The 18,638-nt window shown below is 43.3% G+C and overlaps 1 protein-coding gene across 1 annotated transcript in view; it reads right to left on the bottom strand.

The window, feature by feature from the left end:
• The window catches only part of LOC132999385 (sodium- and chloride-dependent taurine transporter-like), a 36,935-nt gene extending 20,272 nt beyond the window's left edge, over positions 1 to 16,663 (bottom strand). The window contains exons 1-3 of the mRNA XM_061069045.1: positions 16,511 to 16,663; positions 5,785 to 6,014; positions 5,507 to 5,641 (exon numbers count right to left, since the gene is read on the bottom strand). Of these exons, the coding sequence (XP_060925028.1) occupies positions 5,507 to 5,641; positions 5,785 to 6,013 (364 nt within the window). The 5' untranslated portion in view covers position 6,014; positions 16,511 to 16,663. The remainder of the gene's footprint in view (positions 1 to 5,506; positions 5,642 to 5,784; positions 6,015 to 16,510) is intronic.
• Positions 16,664 to 18,638: the final 1,975 nt, after the last annotated feature.

Below are 18,638 nucleotides of genomic sequence, written 5' to 3'. Positions count from 1 at the left end.
TAAAGTAACAACAGGTGTTGGAAGATTGGAACATGGATTAGGTTAAAGGTTAAGTAATGACCATGGCCACAAAAGGCTGTGTGTGTGTGTGTGTGTGTGTGTGTGTGTGTGTGTGTGTGTGTGTGTGTGTGTCAGTCAGCACAGACAGTCGACAGCTGCCATCCATCCAAATTAATGTCCTTCAACGTCATTGGCCATCTGTGTGTGTGTGTGTGTGTGTGTGTGTGTGTGTGTGTGTGTGTATTGTGAACTGTGTGCATTAATTCCAAAGTTCTTCAGCCCATCTGTGTGTGTGTGTTTGTGTGAGTGAGTGTATAAATGAAAGTGTGAAGTACTTCACTGTCGCATCAAGTCCTTTTAATCACTCAGCTAAAAGCTAATTAGCAGCTGCCGACAGTGGTGGGAAGTAACAAAGTAGAAATACTTTGTTACTGTACTTAAGTAGATTTTTCACATATCCGTACTTTACTTGAGTATTTATTTTCCTGACGACTTTTTACTCGCTACATTTGAGCACAAATATCTGTACTTTATACTTCTTACATTCTCAAAACTGGCTCGTTACTTGAGCAGCGGAGGTTGGCGCAACGTGCAGCTTTACACACGAAGCACCTCTCTCTCTCTCTCTCTCTCGCTCGCTCTCTCGCTCCTGCAGGAGCTCGGTTCAGTCTTTATTATTCGGGCCAGAGTACTGACAGGCACTGACAGACGTGAGGCCCTATTGAAATTGTAAGGATTATTATTCAGGCAAAGGAATTGGCTTTTTGAGGGCTTTTATTAGGTGACTTTACATCATTTTTTGAAGGTATTCCTTTTTCAATTTAACATTCGTTTTCCCTTTCCTGCTTCGTGTCAACATCTGCACATAAATACATAGCTCGAAGCAGCAAGTGGTTAACTTTTCTTGAAGAAAATATTGGAAGTAGTTGGTTTAAACAAAAACTGTTGGCAAATAGACTATCATTGGTTGGCCGTGTCTACTTAGTCTTACACGTCCATGAAAGCAAAACTAACAGATTTAAAACAAGTCAAGATGGAAAAACAAACACAACCAATTATATAAGCAAACGCAAAAACAACTTTCAGCCAACACAACCAAAAACAAACACTGTGTCGTGGACGACTGCATATTCACGCACACAATTCAGGTTTTTTAAATGGACCTCGCCAAATGGAACCCTGGGTAATCAGGTCAAAGATATTATATATCTATATATTGCCAATTCCAATCCTTAGTCGCCCTTTGTGCTGACTCAACACAACTTAGAAGCTGTTGAGTCTTTTTACATGTATTGTACAAACTGGCTAATGTGTACAACCTCAAGCAGGGTTGTGTCTTCACTTTGTCGTCCCTACAGGCAAGATACCCTACAGGTGTGTTGTCACCCTGCTGGAAACAACTGCAAACACACACGCAGGCCCATTCAGTGAAGATAGACTAATGATAAATAAAAAGGCTTACATGTAGATGAGTGGACAAGCTGGCAGCAGATATACAGGCAGGTATACATCCAGGCAGTTACACAATACAGCTAATAGACACAAAAGGTTAGTGTTGAAGTGCCGTCAAGCAGACTTTTACTCAAGTCATTTTCTGACGGGTGACTTTTACTTTAACCGGAGTCACTTTCAAGTAAGATATCTGTACTTTTACTCAAGTATGGCTTTCAAGTACTTTATACACCACTGGCTGCCGAGCATCTACATCTCTGAACACACAGACACAAACACACACACAGTCACACACAGAGTCACACACACACACACACACACACACAGGCAGTCACTTGCTCGGATCACATGGCACAGTGCTGATCAAACAAACAGATGTGTTCTCCTCCATGATGTAAGTTCATCTGCTGACCTCAGCTGACCTCGTTCGGTCTGTTTACATTTGGGATCCATACTTTTAAACTCAAACCACCGTCATTTCCTTCACTCTACAGACTTGGGTGATTTCCAAATGCATCTTTTGAAAAAGTTGAGTCTATTAGGAGGATTGAGACTGAAGAATGAACATGTATAACATTATTTTTGTGTCAGTAAGCTGCTTTTGGGCTTTTGACAAATGTCTAAACCCGCCTTTAGTGTCGTTGACCTCGTTTCCAATGGAAAACTGAGGTTAGGAGCAGATTGTGAATATGATTTGTTGGTGACCACAGGTCGCGTCAGGTTTGATTTACTGGTTGGACCATGAAATCCTACAGCCATCCTTCACCTACATCCAACAATAAACCTTTAGTTGCTCTTTCCCTGAGTCCTGTTTTTGCATGGTGTTAAAATCACACAGCCACCATGGACCCACCAGACTTTAAACACTTATCTTCCAAGGAATCATTGGAAGGGAAGTCATGGCAAGCGTCTGGGCCTTCTCCAGAGCTCCCTGGTGTTTCAAGAACAACCATGAAGACTGAGCAGACTTTGAGAACGCTTGAGGGAGGACGGTATAGATTGAGGAACTGCTGAAGAGAAGCTGTCTTCCCTCCTTCTGGGTATTTGCAGTTCAGAAAACTAGAAGATGTTTTTGAAGGTGACCAGGTGAGGGATGAAGTAGCGGTGAACACCTTGCCCTCATTTCGCTTCCTTCAGCCAACTCGCATAAAAACAAGCCCTGAATCTCTTCTCACGCCCTGAGCTGTTTCCAGATCTGCGCCTCCAGCCTCTCGGGGACAGAAACGTCTGCAGCAGAGTTGTCCTCGTCTTTTTGGAGCCTCCGGAGAACAGGACGTTTTCTGGACACCTGCTGTCTCTAACCGAAAGGGGACGTTGACCTGCGGATGGGTCCTGGTGAGCGGCTGGACGCAATTTCATGGCACATTATTCCCGAATGAAAACACTCCTCGACTTTCCCTGCTTCAGTGGAATCCTCAGTCGATGAAAATGTCCATTTCCTGTCATTTCGCTCTCCCTCCTCATAGAGACCACCCCCGACCGCTGCTCCTCTCGCTTTGTGGTAATCAACGAGAGACCATCCAGTTTCACCTCATCGCCTCTCTTCACCCTCCTGTGGTTCGGCAGGAGCCAAGGCTGAATCAACATAATCCCCTCCTCAACTGGGCAACTGGGGAAATTGTGAGTTGGAGCTCTTCCCCATTAGAGTTCATCTCTTCCCGAATCCCAATATTTATCCTTGTTTCTACTGAATATCATAATCTTGGGAGAGATTTTACTATAGAGTTTCATCTCTGCACTTTTCTACAACGCTGGATATACCCCTCGTTGGTGTGAACGCGTTTGATCGAGAGGATCTCCTTCAGTCTTTGTCAATCTGAAAGTGAAACACTGGAGAATGTTCTAACTCAATCGTCCAGACATTTTCCAGAGTTCATGATTATCTCGTCATGCATCTTCAGTTTGAGCATGAACCTTCCAGGCTCGAGTTGTCTGATGTTTTCAGAGACTTCCTGGAATGGTTTGTGTTTGTTTACACGGAAGATTCACTCGTCCTGTTACAGTTTAACTCATATACGTAAAGAAAGAAACATATGTGGGCAAAAGGTGCAAGGATCAGCTGAGTCGATTTCGCTGTGAACTGCGTTGTAGAGCAACAACAACTATTTATAGTGAACAGCTGCTGATCCGTACTATTATACTCTACCTTTCTCTACTACTTTGTATTACCACAGTCATTCAACATGTTGGTTGTGTTGTCCTTTATGAAAACAGGATAATCACACAGTGCCTGACAATAAGATCCGATTATGACTTTAGTATTCGGTCTGTATGGTAAGATTATCTTATCCTAAATTATCAGAATTGAACCACTCAGTATTTGTGCTGTCTGCACAGAGGCAGTGGTGGTTTCTCAGAAATAATACGATGATATAACGGTTTTTATTTCTGTAAGGCGGCTCTGAACAGTCTGTACAGCTCCACTGATCTCATCAACACTGGCCATCTTTGTTTTTCCTCTTCTGTTTGGACTGGTTCCCTGTTTTAATCCCGCCCACACAGCTCTGATTGACTCGGTTGTTTTTTAAAAAAAGCAAGAAACGAAACCATCCACTGGCGGCCGATCCTCATTCTTCTGTTTTTGTCTCAGTTCAGTTCGAACTCCTATTGCAAAACTACACATTCAGAATTACCAGCACAAATTGACACAGTGGCGTCAACAAAATAAATAAAGATACAGGAGCACATCTCTCTCCTCTACCTCCTGAATTATTATTTTCTTTAACCTCTTATTTATCATTCTCTTCTATATTTCCTCCATTTTATCCTTCCTTCCTCAATCTGTAACTATTACCCTCCCCCCTCTCTCTCTCTCTCTCTCTCTTCTTTTCTGTCCCCCCTGCCTTTATTTTTCTCGTCTTCATCTATCCATCTCTTTGCTCCTCAGATCTCTCTGCTCTGTCTCTTTTCTTTCTCTCTCTCTCGCTCCCTCGCTTGCCGTGTCTCTGATGTGTTGCAGCGATGTTGCCATAGCAACGCGTGATTTAGGACACTCTGTTCACCATCTTGTGTTTGTGTGTACATGTGTGTCTGTGTGTGTGTCTGCGTGTGTGTCTGCGTGTGTGTGTGTGACCGAGAGCTAGACGGCAGAGGGATAATGTATCGGAAAAGGAGAAACAACGTGTGCATATGTGAAAGTGAGAATGGCGGCATGAGTAAATAATTAAATCAAGATAATGAAATCAAGATAATGAAATGACGACGGTCTGGAAGATAAAATGACTGAACCAAATCTATAAACATGAGGATGGAGGCCTCGGTGTGTTGGTGTACCAGCGCAGGCCTGGTTGCCTGGTAACAGTTGCAGGGTAAAGTCTCAGCAGTCTGCAGGCGAGTCTGGTGTGACTCAGCCGTATGTTGCACAGCCAATTCTCTGCGAAAATTAACAGAGGTCTGGAAAATTTAGAGCCTCCAGTTGGACGGGAAAAGGCCTCCGACACGGAATCTCTGTTTTGAATCAGTGAGATTGCTCAAGGGCGGGCGGTGGGTGGAGCTCGAGTCCGGACGGAGCAGGCGACAATAGATGACGACAGATTTAAATCATTTGCTCCGTTTTCAATGAAGTTACATCTATACACGTAATTTGAGAATGTGTACAAGGCCTGGATGGATCCAACTACGGGGATAATTTATGCTCCTTTATAATTTGACGTGTTGCTAATTTGCACATCCTGTAATTACAGAGAAACATTTGTGTTTCTTTTGGCTCCATTTTGGGTCTCCACCAACTCCTGAGGGAATATATCTCTAACCAGTGGTTGTTAGCGGTGTGCCTGCTGTTTGTTGCTGTGAGCACAAACAGTACATTGTGTTCTTAGGGCTTTTGCTCGACTGCTGCCTGTAAACAACACGAGTGAGTTGGAACCAAAGATGTATATTTGTGCCACGGTTAGTTCAACCGAAAGCACAAAAAAACACTTACATTTCAACAACCAGCCTAATATCCACACCCTTTATTTTACTTCTCTATACGACCATTTATTTTATGATCTACATATTTCTGCCTTATCAGGGTTAATCTATTCCACCCTGATGCATTTGAGGGGCTACGTACCAGTGAAGATGGGGCAGAGCTTCCCCCAGCAGGTGATGCCGCCCTCGGAGGTGAACTGACCCAAGGCGACCTCCAGGAAGAAGACGGGCAGACCTCCGCCAAACAGGAAAATGAAATAGGGGATGAGAAATGCACCTGGGTGGAGTGAGGGAAGGAGGACACGAGAGACGGGGAAATAAAGAGTTAATAACGAATGAGCATGAATTCAAATCTGAACAATCAAACAGACAATGTTTGATAGGCAAATATAAAGAGATCCATTATTTCTCTGGCCTCACCTCCACCGTTCTTGTAGCAGAGGTATGGGAAACGCCAGACGTTCCCCAAACCCACGAAGCCGCCTGCCACGGACAGAAGAAAGTCCAGCTTGCTGGACCACTTCTCCCGTTGAGGATGTTTGCCCTCGGCCTCGTCTTCGGGCCGGGTGCCAGGGCTCTTACCGGGTGACGGCTTCAGAGTGTCCTTGTGGAAATCCTTCAGGCACTGAAGTTTCTCTTTCTGCGCCATTCTGTGGAAACAGGAGACAGAGAACCATTCCAGTTAGACTTGTCTGCAAATAATCAACTAACAGGAACCACATCTACTGTTGCTATGGCGAGGGGACAAACTTAGAAACAACCCAACTTTCCAGCTCCAGATTTTTGGCTGGTGGCAGAAGTTTCCCCGTCCAGGTTGACCAACAAAAATCTCCAGGAAGTCGAACATTAAGATGTTCTTGCAGAACACGGGCACATCTACGTGGTTTTCAAAGCTGCAATAAATGCTCAAAATAAAGACCAGGAAATAGTGGTGCACCGATGTATTACCGATATTCGCCTTGTGTACTGCCATAGGCGCATTGTTAATAAACTTGACCTTCACGGACGGCAGTGGCCAATGTTCATTGGTATTGTAACATCCCCGCCTCACAGACGACACGGAACTTCTTCTCTTATTTGTACTTTTATTAAAGTCAACACGAACATGTCACACTCCTTGTTCGTTCACCGACACTCCTCACATCAATAACCGCTTCGACACTTCCTTCCTCATTCACCCCTGACCCCCAACAAACCACCCAATGAGAACCTGTCATCCCACACAACCCCACCCCATTGGTCTAGAACTGTCACATGCCCCACCCCGACCTGTTCACTGACCCTCAGGACATCTCAATACTCCTTTAGCACGGTGTCTTAACTGAACAAAAGTCATAACAAAACATAAGCACTCAAAACAGGTCAATCTGAGGTGCTGTTTTAAATGATCCTTGTGGTATTTTGACCAAAATATGTTATAGACATTTCATTAAGACCCCAAGGAACCATATCAACTTGTGGTAAAACGGGCATAATATGTCTCCTTTAAATTAAGTTTAGTCAGTGGTGTATAAAGTACTTGAAAGCCATACTTGAGTAAAAGTACAGATTTCTTACTTGAAAGTGACTCTGGTAAAAGTAAAAGTCACCCGTCAGAAAATGACTTGAGTAAAAGTCTTAGAGTTGCTCAAATTAAATGTACTTAAGTATCAAAAGTATCTGGTGTTGAAATGTACTTAAGTATCAAAAGTAAAAGTACAAGTACCAAAATTAAAAGTGCTTAGTGCTTTTTATAGTAGGCCTATACAGACACAAAACAACCCAAAATTGTTCTCTTCAGGATTTATTTCAACTGACTGAAAAATTATAACAATATATATATATAATGTATAATTTTACAAATTTGTTTTTGCGTTTACTTATAAAATTGGTTGTGTTGTTTGTTTTTCCATCTTGACTTGTTTTAAATCTGTTTTGTTCACGTGGACGTTTAGACTAAGTAGACACGGCCAACCAATGATAGTCTATTTGACAACAAATTAAATAAACAAATATCGATATCGGCTAGATTGTTGTTTGAAACATTGGTAACGGCCAATAATTTCCATATCGGTGCATCCCTACCAGGAAGTACTGGGCATTAGGAATAGAAAACTATTCAAACAGCTTCATGTATATTTACCTTAACAATAACTCATCCATTAGAACGAGAGCTGAGTGAGTCAGGGTTTAACCTGGAAGCCTTCAGGGCATGAATTTGAGTTTTCCCATGTGAGAGGTTCCTGTCCCAGGATTGACACCAGTGCAATAGATGCCGTGTGGAATCCTTCAAAAATCAAGATTTTCTGGTCTTGTATATTTGTTTACATGTAAAAAAAGATGAGTCTATTCTACGACTCCCTCCCTTCCTCATTAAAACTAACGTATGACTCCGGGATCGGTCAGTGTTCAGATGTCTGTCGCTGTCTGTCCATCTGTCAGACCACTGACACTCAATACTTCTCTCTCACTCTCTCCCTCTCGTTCCCCGTCCATCTGACTTCCTGAAGACAAGACAACATTTGTTTTCTTCTGTCACTGCCCATAGGGTGCTAGATACAATCCATCCAAATTGTTTAAAATTGATTTTGGAATATTAGTGAGCAGCACATGCAACAGACTGTTATTTCCCTCTAGTCTCTTCTTCCCCTCTCCTCTGTGCGGTGACATATTAAAGTACCAACGATGTCTTGTTGGTAAAATAATGGTTTGAACTATTGGAACTATTTATAGAACACTTATACATTATGCAGGGCAGCTCTTTACTACACCATATAACATTTGACTCGATTGGAATAAAAATGTAATACTTTCATCAAAGATTTCATAATATATGTATATTGTATGCAACACAGTTCTCTTGGAGTAACATCTACAGTCTGTCCTGTATTAATGTCCCCTAGGTCGACTTAGTGTTTCTGATCTATTAGATTTATTACTGTTAAAATTATGGTATCACGACAAAACAAGTGGAATTTAAAAATACAAGTGTTCTGCCTTGCACAAGCTGATGGGGTCACAAATACTCACGCAAATTGAATATAAACAAATACATTATTTTATGTCTTTGTTTCTGCCTAAATTTCTATGGGTAATTATTTTGTTATGTAGAAACTTTCCCTAATTTGTTTTAGTGTTTCAAAGCTGTTGAGATGAAGGTTATTTGTTACCTTAGATTTATTGGGTAAATTCCGTATGTCGTTTTATACAGTGTACACACAGCATGAATGTCAAGTATCTATATATATAAAACCTCTGCATGAGGCATAACAATGCAGACAGCAGCAGTCGACAGGAGTGTGTGTGTGTGTGTGTGTGTAAATGATATCTGAAATCTTTCCCACTGTGCTTCTAACTTTCCCTGAAACAAGTCAACGATTGTGTTGAAGTGTTTCCTGCTGTGAGATTGCCGACGCCGTTATGTCTGTGACACGCTGTTATCATGGGTAGATAATAAGAGCGATGACGGATAATGATGTTACTTCCAGCTCAGAGCCGGATTGACATGTTATCGTGAAAAACTAAACCAACAATGTATTAGAGATAACAGGAAATCTTGCAGGACTGCTGTGGCTGGAATAATCAATATGTAGTTCTTTCTTAAAGTGAAAACAAACTGAAAGATTCTGTCTTTGCTGCGATGGAATTTAACAGTAGAGGACCCAGAATCGAACCTTGTGGCACTCCATGAAAGCCTTTACCATCTGTACAACTGTATAACATGTACCACATAAAGTACAAGTCAAATATTTTCCAATTTCTTTACCAATATATACAAAAAAATGATGAAAATGCAAGAGATCTAACTTTACTTTCTTTTTTCGCATTGAGCGGTTCTTTATCACAGGATTGGAAATAACTACCGATATTGTTTCATCTACAACAATCAAGAGAAGAATAAAAAAAAGAATGAGCTCAACCGGAGGAAGATTAAAAAGGAAACAACATTCACTGTATGATATCAATGAAAGGAACCAAAATCAACATGGATGCACATTGATATCAATGATCAAGGAAGTCAACTGAAGCAAATGGGAAGCCATGTTACCCAATTATTCTCAGGTATTTCTTTACAGTTTCAAAATCCTGTGTTGGAAGAGACATTTCATTTCGTATTGCACTTTCTTTGGTAAAATGCTACTTCAACTTGAAATACCTGCAGCACATGTGACATCCTGCACTGGAAAATGCCTTAAAAAAAGGCCACAATACCGACCATTGTGAATAGGTAGCCTGCTTTTGTTGGCCTCTGCTGAGCCTTGTGCAAACAAGCGGACCTTGCAGTTCTCTGCCGTGAGCAGGACGACTAGGTGCCCACTTGATGGAAATCATGAGATCAAGGATACAAGCAGCTGAAATTAGTTTTCTATACGAGGTTCGGAGATAAGCAGCAGCTCGGATATCCAGTCGTTTTTCACGGTCGCCTCTCAAATGCCTTTTCGATGGAGGAGTTCCGGACATGTCAGACAGAGTGAAGACCCCCTGAGCAGGACACACTGGAGGGATTCCATCTGTGGTGGGGGTGTAGGATGTCAAGGGTCCCTTTTGACTATTTTGGTGCCACCACAACCCAAGAAACCACTCTGGATAAGAGGCGGAAAATGGACGGAGTGGCGTGTTGAGCGTAAGCCGCAGCAGCTGCTGTGGCGGATCAACCGAAGAAAACTAGCTTGAGTAATCCCAAAAACAACTAGTCACTACTGGACTGCTGTCTTCTACATGTGTAGGATGAGGGATTTGTCGATTCCCATTTCGAGTGGAGGGATTCGTCTTCGGGCAAGTTGTGACGGCAGTGAAAGTCACCAGCGTCTCTCAGCGCCAGGGCAGAGATAGAACAGCAGGAAATGTTGTTGTTGCACCGCTGCTCATAAGCCGACCTCCAGAGAGCGAGAGCGGCCGTGGGAACCGCAATGAACTGTGGGACGATTTAAAGCTCAGGCCAAAAGCCCGGTGTAAAACATAGGGGCTCATTGTCTGGTGTGTGTGTGTGTGTGTGTGTGACACCACTGGATACAGACTCTGGACTTGTAAACTATGACTTCATAACCCAGCGCAACACCAGATAACACAAACACACATAAAACACTCACACATACACGCAAACACACACAGAGACACACACACACTTACTTCACTCCCTAACCTCTTACATAACACACTCTCCTATTTTAAGACCATGTACATTTCCACTGGGTTGACCGCCCCTCCTCCCCACACTCAGCTGCAATTTCTTTCACTCCGTCTTCTCGTTTTTCTCTCTTTCTCTCTCTTCCCCCCCCCCCCCTCCTCTCCTCCTTCAGTTTTCATTCAATCACATCCCAACGATACGTCTTCGGTTTCTGAACCTTGATAGAAATCCCTGGATCACAGTCTTAGTCCCACTGATGTGGATATGAAACCAAAATAAAAGTTTATTTCCTTCACACGAAAGCAACATTTTGCACGTCACTAAAATGGAATTTTTTTCACAAACGCTTCCAGAGAGCAGATTAAAATTAATAAAAAACTCTGAACATGTAAAATGGACTTCATCAAATCTTTCCATCATTGTGCTGCTAACCTTCCTTATTCTTCTCTTCCACTGCTCTGTCCTCTCCTTCTGTTTCACTCCCTTCCCATGCCTCCCTCTTCTTCTTCTTCTTCTTCTTCTCCTCCCTTGAATGTTTACTTGCTCTTTAACTTTTAATAAACTCCCCCCTCGGTATCTTCTCCTCCTCCTCAATTACTCCCTGTTCCGCACATCATCTTGTTTTCGTTCCTCCCGTTTATTCCGTCGCTCTTCACACTCATCCATTTGTAGTTCTCACAACATTTTCCTTTCCTCCATCCAACATCTTTTTTCTTTTCCTAATTTTTCGTTCACGCCATTTGAGACATTTCTCACTTTCATGTTAGAGAAAGATAAACAGACCAATTTTTTTTTGTGAGTATAATTGTTTGAGAAAGAGGGAAAAACCAAGGACAAAGGAGAGACATGGATAGAGGGAGACAGGGAGAGGTTATGGGGGGGGAGGAAGAAAGGGACAGAGAAAAATAGGTTGAATGAAAGAGCTGTTAAAAGTTAACCAAGACAGATAAAGAGAGAGGGAGGTAAAGGGGGAGGCTAAAAAAAACAAGGGAGGGAGGGCCGTACCAAGATGGAGTGCGGGCACTAAAATGTTTATGTGTCACAGAAAGTGAGATAATGTGAGAGTCGGAGAGAGAGAAGTGGGTCAGGAGGAGATGCGACTGGGACACAACGATAAAACCAGACGTCAAGTGTAACAGAAAACAACAAGTGAGAGATAAGAAGTTAGAGAAAAACACCGACGGGCATGTCTGTCGCTCTTATCTACCCAGAGTCAACAGTCAGGGGTTACAGCAGGTCAGCAGTGCTGTTTAAACACAACGCCAACACAATCGCACAGTACCAGACTCACTAAGCTTCACAATCCGTCACCGACGTATCCGCAAGTATCGAACGAGTATCGCTTTGGTTCCAGGTCTCAAAGCTTTGCACTCAGAGATCAGCTTTATCGTGAATTTCGGACTCGCCGAAAGAAAACGGCAGATTTTTAAATCGTCATCACACACGAGTGCAAACGGCTAAATTCTCTTGAAGGCAGCGGAATCCGACCAGATCCGGGCTTCAGTTCAGTCCTGAACGCTGGCACCCTGGTGGATCGCTGGTGGATCGCTGGTGGATCGCTGGTGGATCGCTGGTGGATCGCTGGTGGATCGCTGGTGGATCCCTGGTGGATCACTGGTGGATCACTGGTGGATCACTGGTGGATCACTGGTGGATCACTGGTGGATCACTGGTGGAACACTGGTGGATCACTGGTGGATCACTGGTGGAACACTGGTGGAACACTGGTGGAACACTGGTGGAACACTGGTGGAACACTGGTGGATCCCTGGTGGATCACTGGTGGATCACTGGTGGATCACTGGTGGATCACTGGTGGATCACTGGTGGAACACTGGTGGAACACTGGTGGAACACTGGTGGAACACTGGTGGATCACTGGTGGATCACTGGTGGATCACTGGTGGAACATCAGGAAATGGTTTAACTTTGCACACGAGGGAATCATCTGTGCACGCGTCATGCACCTGCCAGTGTGAGTGCATATCGTTATCTTTACACCCTTAAAATAAATGTGAAATATTTCACCACCGACAGCAGCCGAGCTGTTTCACGGTTGAAAGCAGAACCGCTCTACGCTGCTTGAAGATATCAAAAGATAAATGCGTCTGATCACTTGTCATTTTAAGACCAGCACGCTCACAGGAGCTCAGGAGGTCACAGGTGCTATTGCTATTTAAAAAAAAAACGTTGGCACACGACAGGTTGTCTGTCTGGAAACTCGTAAAGAAACTGGATTTACGACAAGGCCACGAGTCGGAGTCATGAGATACTTCGAAACACAAAGAGGAACGACTGCAATCTGGGGCCTCAATGTTTAAACGATCTTCTGATGTGAAGAGTATAAATTGGCACGAGTCGAGACTTAATATATGAACCCGTATCAGGTTCTGTTGTCAGTAAACTGCAGATTTACAAACTCTCTATTCCATCTTTCATTTGGGAGCTGCCTCTGATTGCTGCTGAACCGTTTATCAGAGGATTTTTGATGCAAAATTTGGGAAATTCCAACATATCTTTGGTGAACAGCCTCAGCGCCTCCAGGGGGCGTTCACCTTGCATCTCTGATTAAATTCCATCATCCTGGCAATGAATGAGGAAGCTCACTCGGTGTCACACGCGACAGAAATAACCGATGTTTCTTTTTAATCAGATGAAGTGTGACTGTCCTGCGGCGGCCGGCTGTAAATCAACACGTGAAACACTTTCCCTGTCGAGGAAGATGAAACCTTTGAAAAGCTGCACAGCACTTTCATTAGCTGCTCAGACCACAACTACAATGCAATTAAAAGAAAATCATGCCGGACTAATGAGGCGGCTCTAACGACATTAAGATGACGTGTGCGATAGTGAGTGTGTGTGTGTGTGTGTGTGTGTGTGTGTGTGTGTGTGTGTGTGGGTTAGAAGTTCACGCTGGTCAAGGACGGCCCGTCGTAAAAGTTTGTCATTGGGGGTGGGGGGGGGTTCTATTCACAGTGTCAGTGTCCACTCGCTCAGCCGAGCTCCGTTTCCATTTCAAGACGCTTCGGTGAGAATGCTGCCAGGCCGGTGGCTGAGATTTCACCGACACACACACAGACAGACACACACAGACACACACACACTGCACTCACCTCAGGTTACCGACTTAATAAATGATTTAACAGCAAACAAGCCTGCGGTTAATGAAGCAGCTTTCACTGCCGCTCCGACAGACGCACAACACGACAAAGAGACGCGTCTCGCAAAAACCGCAAACATTCCACTTCAACAATTTCAATTAGTTTGTCCGATTCGTTCAGAACAAGATTTGAAGGTTTTCATTTCGCCAGTGTACGAAGAAAAAGGGGTTTAATGTTCTAAAGTAAACATGCAACTGGGACTTTCTTCCTTGCATCAGCCTCCAGCGCACAGGAAGTGATGCGTGTGCTCAAGTGATGCTTCGCTCATAAGAAGATGAAGAACTGGATTCTTGCCGCGGGCAAAGTCTGGCAGAGCAGCTCAGTGGTATTTGATCGTTAGTGAATTCCAGTGGTGATGGAGCAATCTGAAAAATGTGCTCCCGACGGGGAAAATACACAAAATACACAACAACCACACAAGCAAGTTGGAGCAACAACTGGTTGGGATGATGTGGATCAAACCTCCACCGGTTTGATCCACGATCCCTGGTGGAGGTAGACGGAAACAGACAGATACTAACTTTCTGCACTGGAGGAAACTTTCCCCCCCGAACCACTCGAGCAAAACGATTTCTCTGTCTGAAAAAGTTTCGCTTCTCAGAAACTCATTAGTTTCACACAAGTTTTCCACCTTTTACAGAAGTTTGCTTCCACTGAGCCGAACACACCGGCAGCCATGTCGGGCATCACCTGATTCGCTGACTGGACGTTAAGAGCTCTGGGTGGAGCGGGGGGGGGGGGGTGGGTGGTGATGACATCGTCCATTAGCCCAACCCCACTTTCGATATACAGGAACTTAACCAGATCAGATGTGATGGGGTCCGATTCGATCCGGAGCTCACAGTGAGTAATTCAGAAGGTTACCGCACATCAGCTCCAGCAGGAGTCTGCAGCCGTGGAGATTAGATTAAAACTCAGGGCCAAGGAACACACACACACACACACACACGCACACACACACACGCACACGCACAGTCAGGCAGTGTCTCCAAAACAACGGAGGTTCCATCCCAACAACAGCTAGAGAGGAAAAGAAATTCCAAAAATGTGGCGTCACACTTTGTTTGTGATGCGTCTCTGCCTCCGTCTGCATAGTTGAGGGAGAGAAGCAAACCAACAACTTTCTCCAGGTCTCATTAAATGAACTGTTGCTTTGTTTTATTGTCCCACTGTGATCTTAAAAGATGGTTTCAGGGCTTTAATATCCGGCCAAAAGCCCAATAAATACCTGCTGTTAAAAATGCTTCCATTCAAAACCTCATGTTTAATCTCGGTGCAACAATATCGCCCTGAAAACAAAAAGGTAGGGGACATAAAGGTCTAAAAAACAGCTTATTAATTCCATTCAGCTTTCACTCTCAATGCTTTTAAAGTTAAATCTTAGGAATTCTGGTTTTAAAAATGACAAAATATGGTCAAATTATTAAAAGCAAATAAGATTTACAATGATTTTTCGTAGTCGTCTGAATGTGTTGTGCAACTCTTCACCAATGCAAAGAAGAAAAAAAAAAAAAGTGCTAATCTCTGGTGGACTGTGGGCGTCAACAACTGGGTAATTTTCCAGTGTTGAAACAGATCCAAAATGGAGGCAGTCACCTGCTATCACAACCGACCATACATTCAAAACACTCTGCAGCTCCACTAACTGTATTTCTCTCATTTTATCATAAGGTCACATAGACGAGACTCAAACAGACACAAGAATAAAACAAAACGTATTCTGCACACACACACATTTCAAACCCCAAAATGCAAAAAACTGAGGAAGTGGAGAAGCTTCATGTTTCAGATAAAACGGATTATACAACTGCACGTTGGATGACACATGAGCTTAGTAGATGTTAGAAATATGAGATTTTGCTTCTCCACAACACACAACACAACCTCTGGTCTTGTGTGCACTGCAGGATTGTGCAAAAATTAAAAAAAAAAACACAACTGCACTCTCGTTTTATTTGCTCACTGGCACAGAGAATCTTTGAACAGGCCCTGGACCAACACAAAAAGGAGAAGTCACCTTTCAACAAAAAGGGCCAAGTCAAACAAGAGAGGAGAAGAGAGTGCGAGACAAAAGGTATAGAGAGAGAGAGGGGGGGGGGGGGAAGCGCACGATGTGCAACGTGCGCCTGAAGAGCATCTCCGCCCCCCCCCCTCTCTCTCTCTCTCCCCGAGCGCGTTTTCCTCTCCTCAATAACGAATTCTAAAAGATCACACAAAGTCAACACAAATAGAACACAAATTTTTAAAAAAAAAAGAGTGAGAGAAGAAATGACTTCAGGTCCACGTGTGTAGATTAAAGGAAGAGAGAGAGAAAGAAAGAACCAGTGGTGAGACCTGGAAGTGTGACACACATCCTCAACCAGTCTGGATCTGATGGGAATTTAATCCGGAATAATGAGAATGAAACAGGCATTCAAGGAGGAAAAGATAAACCTCAAAATTGGAATAAAGACCTAAAAACCAAAAATGATACCTGCTCGTGTTGCGTTCAAAGCCCGTTCTACAAATCCACCAGTTCTCCTCCCTCACACACACGCACACTCTCACACACACAGCAGCATTTATCCCAACACAACACAATAAAGAGCCACAGCATCAGGACACACAACATCCCTGAATCCCCACACTGTAAATAGAGTCACAACACACCGTTCCATCTCCATTCCCCTCTGATTCTACACATCCTCCAGAAACTCTCATATTTAATTCATCTTCCATTCAATAAAAATCAACCTGCGCTTATTGCAAATCACACAAAATGAAATGCAAGACGTCAAAAATCCGGATTCTGACGCTCAATCAGAACAGAGCATCTCCTTCATCCTGGCCCGTTGCTTTATATAGGTGTGTGTGTCTGTGTGCGTGTGTTTTCCATTACCTGCTCTGCTGATGGGATTCTTCTCTTGTATTGTAATGTTTTGTCCTTTTAAATGTCCTTTGCGCTTTGGTCCCGTGTCCGTGTTGTCTTGTCCGTGTCCTCCTGTGTCTGAGGGCTGGACGCGTCTGCAGCCGAATTTCTGGACCCTATTTATAAGCCTCGGTTTGTGACCTTTGTCTCATGCATCGGGGGGGAATCAGAACCAGTGGAAAATTACCGGCCTGCCTCCTCCTCCGAGCAACAGGAGAGCCGAGCGCCTGCTGCCTTCAGGGTCCGCACGCAGCGTCAGGAAATATCCACGTTGTGTGCTTATAACCATGCTCTTGACTTCACATGAGGGTTTGTGAAAAAAATGCTTTAAAAATGCATAGGAGAGCAATAAAAAATGGGAAACCAGTACATATTTACTCACTGTTTACTTCTTATTTACTCACTTTTTACCAATATTTATACAAAGTAACATTTATTTTGAGATAAACATTTCTGAATAAAAATATATAAAAAATATAAAAAGTGAGGGTTTGTGAAATAAATGCTTTAAAAATGCACAGGAGAGCAACAAAAAATGGGAAACCAGTATATATTTACTCACTGTTTACTTCTTATTTACTCACTTTTTACCAATATTTATACAAAGTAACATTTATTTTGAGATAAACATTTCTGAATAAAAATATATAAAAAATATAAAAAGTGAGGGTTTGGGAAATAAATGCTTTAAAAATGCATTCGTGCTGCAGAATATTTCCTCTTCTTTCTATGTGTGTAAAATTCATTTTGGATGCACAAGGGTTTTTTTTAGCTCCTCCTGTTTTTTTCTTTCTCCGTGCATTTTGTCTTTTATAACAAATTTTGTGTTATTTGATTATAAATACAAATCATCCTCCCCAGATGTAAAAATGCTTCCATGCAAAACCTCATGTTTAATCTCGGTGCAACAATATCGCCCTGAAAACAAAAAGGTAGGGGACGGAAACTTCTAAAAACAGCTTATTAATTCTATTCAGCTTTCACTTTCAATGCTTTTATCTTGTCCGTGTTATTAGATTATAAATACAAATCATCCTCCCCAGATGACTGCCCCACTCGGACGATCCGAAGCACCCCCCCCAGGAGGAATAATCCCAAATCCATAGAAACCAGATTCAGATGAATGTGAAACGTAAACACGCGTCGGGCTCCTCATCATCTTCCACAGAGCAGCTCTGTTCATCAGCTTCCTGCTCGGAGGGTTTACACAGAGAAGCTCCGGTTTCCGAGCTGCAGCTGAACGCAGCATTCGGAAGCATTAATGCGCGCTCCCGCCAGCACCCCCCCCCCCCCTTTCCCCATTACCCCAGCAGGCGCGCGCAGCCGCTGAGGTCCACGCGGTGCTGGGAATGAAGAGGCTCAGTGTGAGGAACCCAGAGGAACTCAGAGGAACCCAGAGGAACCCAGAGGAACTCAGAGGAACCCAGAGGAACCCAGAGGAACTCAGAGGAACCCAGAGGAATTCAGAGGAACCCAGAGGAACCCAGAGGAACTCAGAGGAACCCGTGGAACCCAGAGGAACTCAGAGGAACTCAGAGGAACCTTGTTCTGTTTCCACCTGCAAGTGCGATTATTAATATCAATGAATATTTACATGTATTCATTTAGTTCCACCAGTTCCAGGGTTCTGGTGCCAGTTCAGTCACATGACCTGCTTCACTGGGACACCCAATGCAACTCAGGCGTCTGCAAGAAAAAGTGAATTTCCTGCAAAAGTTAAAATGTCTCCTGTGAAAATGATCATAACACAGTTAAATAATCATGTTTTATTCCATGATTTAGAATATTCATCATCTCCAGGCTTGTTTTATTAACACTGGTGCACATCCTGTTTGGAATGGGATGTTTGCTCCATGTACACGCCCCTGAGCTACTTCAGATTTGAAAGAGTGAAATCTTTGTGTCTATCCTACCTGGTTTATCTGCAGTAAAGATTCTGTAGACTTTATAAATCAATGTTCCCGAGTGTGGCCTGTACACACGTTTAAATGATTTATCGAGCTTCTATTTTGGGTTAAACAACCGACACAATCTTCAGACCCAAGTTCACAACTTCTCCAGAGGAACAAATGGCTGCTGGAGTTTTTCAGAGGATGTA

The sequence above is a fragment of the Limanda limanda genome, chromosome 4 (genome assembly GCF_963576545.1).
Source record: "Limanda limanda chromosome 4, fLimLim1.1, whole genome shotgun sequence".
NCBI classification, from domain to species: Eukaryota; Metazoa; Chordata; class Actinopteri; order Pleuronectiformes; family Pleuronectidae; genus Limanda; species Limanda limanda.
The sequence above is the reverse complement of the archived record's forward strand: the minus strand, read 5'-3'. Positions and strand labels throughout refer to the sequence as shown.